This window comes from Camelus dromedarius, chromosome 10, assembly GCF_036321535.1.
Source record: "Camelus dromedarius isolate mCamDro1 chromosome 10, mCamDro1.pat, whole genome shotgun sequence".
NCBI lineage: Eukaryota > Metazoa > Chordata > Mammalia > Artiodactyla > Camelidae > Camelus > Camelus dromedarius.
The window spans coordinates 1,801,948-1,808,400 of NC_087445.1; the positions used below are offsets into that span (position 1 = coordinate 1,801,948).

At 46.6% G+C, this 6,453-nt stretch overlaps 1 protein-coding gene across 2 annotated transcripts; it reads left to right on the forward strand.

The window, feature by feature from the left end:
* Window positions 1-539: 539 nt before the first annotated feature.
* Window positions 540-5,655, forward strand: LOC105084679 (procathepsin L). 2 transcript variants are annotated; one of them, XM_031447266.2, is made up of 8 exons: window positions 540-671; window positions 2,151-2,287; window positions 2,578-2,700; window positions 2,797-2,955; window positions 3,060-3,284; window positions 3,526-3,691; window positions 4,390-4,507; window positions 5,259-5,655. In XM_031447266.2, exons 2-8 carry the CDS (start codon window positions 2,162-2,164, stop codon window positions 5,356-5,358), a joined length of 1,017 nt encoding a protein of 338 aa, XP_031303126.1. In that variant the 5' UTR covers window positions 540-671; window positions 2,151-2,161; the 3' UTR covers window positions 5,359-5,655. The 2 variants fall into 2 exon arrangements, with proteins under 2 accessions (XP_031303126.1, XP_031303124.1); XM_031447264.2 differs by lacking the exon at window positions 540-671 and adding an exon at window positions 906-1,033.
* Window positions 5,656-6,453: the final 798 nt, after the last annotated feature.

The window sequence follows — 6,453 nt, forward strand, 5'->3', positions numbered from 1 at the left end:
TTTTAATTTCTGGATTAATTTCCTTAAATCTTTAGCTCCATTTTTTCTTCTATATAAAACACTTCTTCAAACCGCGTAAACCGAAGCCTTGACAAATGTGATTAAACTACTTTTCCTTTACATTTCTTTTATCTCAAGAGAGCACTTTGGATACTGGGGGAGACTTAATGATCTTAAAAACAGTTTCCGCCCTTTGTCACCAGTCTTTCTAAGCCAATTTTCCCCGTAAATAACTCGTTTCTGTTGATTCTGAGAAAAGCGGGTGAGGCGCGAAGGCCCCCTGACTGGGGAAGGCAGCAGATGCCTTGGAACACGCCACGCCTTCTCCGGAGAGCGGTCCAATCGGTCCCCTTTCCCTCCGGGCATCCGGGCCGGGACCAGCGCGTCACGGGTGTTGAGGAATTGCCCTTCCGCTCGGCTTCTCCGCAAACCCAGCGGGCATCACCCTCCGCCCGGGAGCCAGCGCGTCTGCCCGCGGGCCCCGCGTTCCTCCACCCGCCCCACCTCCGCTGTGGGAGCAACGGGCACCACTAGACAGGATTAGACAGCGCTCAGCCCTCCCGGAGATTTTCACCAAAAACGCTAGGACTAGAGGATGCGCGGGGTTACGGTGAAATTCCACTTGGGCCTCCCAGTGAGCTTCTTTTCGGGAAAGGGCGCAGGAATTCGAGGTAACCGGTTGACCCGGGTCCCTGCAGAGGCGCCGGCGCGCCCACTCAGCGCTGCCCAGGGGGCCCGAGCTCTCAGTCTTCGGTTCCACTGAGGCGGGCAAGGCCTTCCCGGGGACGAGTTGGGGCAGAATCGCGTCACGCGCTCGGAGTACTCACACCCGGAGGCTCCGCCCACCGTCCAGCTCAGCCAATCGCGGCGCGGGCAGGCGGTGGGGGCGGGGGCGGGAGCCGGGCCGGGCGGGCTGCCACGCGGGGCCTTAAAGGCTGAGTCAGTCGCGACCCGGCCAGAACCTCGGCCTCGGCGACCTCTGGACAGCTGCGTGCGTCCGCGGAGTGCGCCTGCGCAGCTGTGGCAGCCACAGGTCAGCGACCCAGTTTGTGGACGAGGCCGGTCAGGGACGAGGACTGGAGGAGGGGATATCCAGGGACGCGGGCGGGGGTTGTGGGGGGGGGGGTGGGCAGACGCGACCCCCGGGAACGGCAGCTTCTGCCCGCCGGGAGCTGAGGCTGGTTCGGCGCTGCCTCGAGCCGGGGAAGAGGGAAGGGCGATTGGGAAACCCAGGGCGGAGCTGAGACCGCCCGCGGGTTCTAGGCGGGTCGGCGGGAGGTGGCGGCACACGTCCGGGTCGGCCGCGACTGTCTGACCCCCGGTCACTCCGTGCGCCGCCGTAAACATCCCCTGGGAGCAGGACGGCACGCCCCTGGCCTGGCCCGGCCCCGCCTGCAGCGCCGGTACCGGCTCGGCCCCCGCGGGTTCAGTGAGCCCCGGGGGAGTCAGGCCGTGTGTGGGCGCGAAAACGGGGCTCTGGGCGCCGTCGTGCCGCCTGATCGCGTGCCCGCTGTGGGGGAGGTGATGGGGGTGGGCTACACAGGACACGCGTAGGGACAGTGGAGCCCTGGGTGCACTCCTGCCCACCTTCTCCTGGGAAGGCGTTTCAGAAAGGTTTCAATTAAAGTAGCGGAGATTCATTCAAAGGCGTATCTCACCTCCTGAAAGTAGTTAAGAAGAAAGGTGTGAGGTGGCCACCAAACTCTTGGGAATCCATGTCCCCCTACTTATGATCAAGCGTCCTGGTAAATAAAAGTCCCGGGTCACCTCCGTACCTTCAGTAAATAACCTAGATCAACAGTTTCCCAGTTGTTGCTTTAAAATTCCGACCCTTAAGGTACGGCAGAGACCCTTACCAAAACCTAAATTATCGTTGCGTTCTTAAAAAGAAGCCTGTCTTGATTCCTACAGTATGTGTGCGCCTGTTTTCCATTTTGATGGCTGAATCAAATACCTCCATTTTGTAAGTCTTTGCCCTCTTTTTCTTCACCCATGTCCTTAGCCGCAGACTTTCTGTAAACATTTGGGAAGATCATTTCAATGTTTTTACCCCACCATACTGGCTGTAACATCTCAGGAGAAAGTTAGACGGCTTTTTTTTTTTTTTAAGAATTGGCCTCATCAAATACTGATTTCTTTTCCCTTCCTAGGTTTTTGAAACATGAATCCTTCACTCTTCCTGACTGCCCTATGCTTGGGAATAGCCTCGGCTACTCCAAAATTTGATCGAAATTTAGATGCACACTGGTACCAGTGGAAGGCAACACACAGGAGACTATATGCCATGGTTGGTAACATCTGAAAATGTCCAGAGGGACCCCCACAGAGAATGATCCGTGCTGTTGGAGTCTCTAGCCAGAGAGTAGTTTCTGGAAGTCAGCTTTTACCAAGGCAGTAATTTAATGGCACCTGTTTCTGAGCACAGCATCGGCATGTATCCCTGGGTCAGAGCTTGGAGAACAGTTTCCAGAAGTATAAACCCCTCCCTGATAGTAGTTTGTCTTTAAATCCATTTGGTGAGCATGGGTTGGGTTTTAAGTAGAAATCAAGGTGATCAGTTGTGTGTTTTGCCTCTAGAATGAAGAAGGATGGAGGAGAGCAGTGTGGGAGAAGAATATGAAAATGATTGAACTGCACAATCGAGAGTACAGCGGAGGGAGACATGGCTTCACCATGGCCATGAATGCCTTTGGTGACATGGTGAGTGTGTGGCATGAGTTTCTGTGCATCCTCTCCTCAGCACTTTAGAACAATAACCTCTTGCTTTTTGAACATTTTATTTACTTTTCCTTCAAGACCAATGAAGAATTTAGGCAGGTGATGAATGGCTTTCAAAACCAGAAGCACAGGAAGGGGAAGGGGAAGGGGAAGATGTTCCGTGAACCTCTCTTTCTTGAAGTCCCCAAATCTGTGGATTGGACTGAGAAGGGCTATGTAACTCCCATAAAGAATCAGGTATGACGGTATTCAGATTAATATCTTCTTAAGAGTACTTAGGTCCATGGGCTACTGTTAGTGTTTGTATGTGTCTTGTAAACTGATGACTTTTTTCTTCTCAGGGTCAGTGTGGTTCTTGTTGGGCTTTCAGTGCCACTGGCGCCCTTGAAGGCCAGATGTTCCGGAAAACTGGCAAACTTGTTTCACTGAGTGAGCAGAATCTGGTGGACTGCTCTCGGGCTCAAGGCAATGAAGGCTGCAATGGTGGCCTAATGGATAATGCCTTCCTGTATGTTAAGGACAACGGAGGCCTGGACTCAGAGGAATCCTATCCATATCTTGCAAGGGTAAAAAAAAAAAATAGCTCCTTTTCTTGTCATTCCAGCTCTGCTTTTGAACGTTGAACATTTTCAGAGATAACAGACACCTCATTCAGCATTCACAGCTTAGAGGCAAACTGTCAGAGCTGTCATTATCAGTTATCAGCCGTTGCACACTTCTCACTGCTGAGTCTTGTGGTCCTAGAATCCATGCTCCCCAGGAGGTGGGTGGTGGTCATCAAGTGTCTTTTCTGTTTACCTTTAAAAGGATACAAACAACTGTAACTACAGGCCGGAGTGTTCTGCTGCCAATGACACTGGCTTCGTGGACATCCCTCAGCGGGAGAAGGCCCTAATGAAGGCAGTGGCAAGTGTGGGGCCCATCTCTGTTGCTATAGATGCAGGCCACTCCTCCTTCCAGTTCTATAAATCAGGTAGGTGTTTGTCTTTTATTGTAGGAATTCAGGCAGGCAAAATTGGAAAACACCACCATGATTGACTGTGGTGTGGGGTCCTGTTCTCTAGGACTATAGAGTTTTGAGTGTATGCATTTAACCACAGTGATGTTTCCATTTGTCATACCGTAAGCATTTTCTCATGACAGACTCTTCATAAATATTTTTAAATGACTGTAATTAATTCTATATATATAACTGAGTTTATGTAACTGTACTCCAGTTGTTAGATCCTTTGTCCAAAGATTTTTTACTATTGTAGTCAGAGCTATAAAGAACCCTGTGGTTCAAGTATTTTTTTGTTGTTCTGTGCTGTTCTCTTAGTTGGCCGTCTAGGAGTAGAAAGTATGATACTAATTAATATGAGCAGTTGGTGGATGAATGCCTAAATCACTTTAGCCTTGATAAGTAGGTTATTATGGGAAATCTTTTTTTTTTTTTAAGTAGCAAATATATCTAAGATTTCATTGGATTTTGTTAATTTCTAGTAAGCTGAGTTTTCCTTTTTCCTTTTCATAAGCCATTACTATTTTTTGGCAAATATTTAAGTGTTATTTGGAATTTACTTATGACATTTCACTGGATTTTGAGATGGCTCCCTTAACTGGTTGATAAAGGTGGGTTACTGTCTTGGGTCTTGGAGCTCCTTACCCCAACACTGAATTTTCCTCTCCCAGGCATCTATTACGAGCCCAACTGCAGCAGCAAGGACCTGGATCATGGTGTTTTGGTGGTTGGCTATGGCTTTGAAGGAACAGATTCAAATAACAATAAATTTTGGCTTGTCAAGAACAGGTATAAAAGTCCAAATGTTACGTTTTCATTTGAAAAGGGAATCCTTGTTTGGAATCAACATTTGATTTCAGGTTCAAAAAAGCTCAATTTGGAAATCCCAGAAGTCTTTCTCCCACTTCGAGTAAATGTAGAAATGCTCATGTGTGATTATAAGACTCTGTAGCAAGCTTGTTGGGGGTATTATTACGTATTTGTGACATTGCATTTCTAAATTTGGAACGTTTTCTTAATTCAAAAAACACACCTAGCTTTAAGGGTTTCAGATAAAGGATTTTGTACCTGTAGACTTGAGGGCTGGTTTCCTTTTTCTGTCTCTAATTTTTGAACAAGGAATAGTGGGCAGCGACGTCTGCCTCTGCTAATTCTTTAAGTGTGAAAGGCTGTCCAAGGGTCCGGTGGCCTCTGTGCATCATTCCTATCCTCATTTGATGTCCTGCCATTGCATTGTACTTCCCAGCTCTCAGAGGTCTTTGAGGGTCGTAAGGATCCGTTTTCACGGTTTAAGTTCTTTAACTGAGATGAGGTATAGCCAGTGGATACAGACTGCTACATTGGAACCCCAGTTCTGCTTCAATTTCCTGTCTTAAAAAATCAAGAGAAGTACCCCCAGGAATTAGTCTAAATGTATGTAACAGAACCTAGAATAGTGTACGTGGTAAGCCCTATTTGAAGTATTAGATGTTAGCATTATTAACGAAGATAACGTGTACTGGATTCTTTGTGTAAGACGGAAACCGTGTTGTGCTTTCAGCTGGGGTCCAGAATGGGGCTTGAACGGCTACGTAAAAATGGCCAGAGACGAGAACAACCATTGTGGAATTGCGACAGCAGCCAGCTACCCCACTGTGTGAGCTGAGGGATGGCGGCAACAGAGGACTTCAGACCAGCATTATCTGGAGGAGTTTTATCTTAAAACTGCCCAAACCCCTATTGTGTAAGATAAGACACTTGAATCATTGAGGATCCAAGTTGTGATGTGAATTCTATGACATTTTTATAAGGGTAAAATATTATCACTACTTTAATTACTGTTACAGCTTTATAATGTTGAAGACTCATTGTTGAACGCTAAGACTTTTGAATTTTCATTTTTTAAAAGAATATATGAAAGTTTACCTTTTAAAATAAATTTTAATTGAATATGTAAAGGTAGAACATTCTCTTTTTAATGCATTAACTTGGAGTAGTTGGGATGTATAATTGGGCTCTAAAGACATAATTGAATGTGCCGATGGTGCGTTAGGAGAGAGACACTGAGTGGCTCTCTGGATCTTCTTGTTATAAATACACAGATTTTAACCTGCTCTGCAGAAACCATGTATTTTTATCAGCAGGAAAAAACAGATTAAAAATATACCTACATTGGGCAAGCTAAAGAAAGCACGTGTGTATACATTTAAAAATCTCATGTTCCCAGTCAAGGGAATTCAAGACATAAGCTGTGGAAATATGTCATCTAGCCATAATCCATTGTGAAGAGAATGAGTGATGGAGGAAACTGGAACCTTTTATCCCACAAAACCTTCAGTGGCCTTGGTCCACTGCCATCTTCGGAAAATACGGTCAACCACATTCAGAGTTTTCTCCGAGAAAGGATTCCTTCATCTTGCTTTGCAGTAGCTGGCCAGCTCAGTGCTGTCTGCAGAATCCTGGAACAACTCCAGACTAAGGGAACATCCAGGGTGCTAAACTGAATGAAAGTATGATGGCTTTTTATTTAAATAATGAAGTTTCAAATCTGTCACAGTAGAAGACCCCCACAGGTGTCTAAATTATGATAGTTGATGTTTTATAACTTTCAAAGACTGTTATTAAGCCTGTATATTATTAAGCCTATATATTGAGCCTGCAAAAAGTTCCAAACCGTATCTATTTTCTAACAGGATTTTTCGAAGGAGCCAATAGACTTGAAGTAAATAGAGCTGGGAACAAATTTCATCACCACA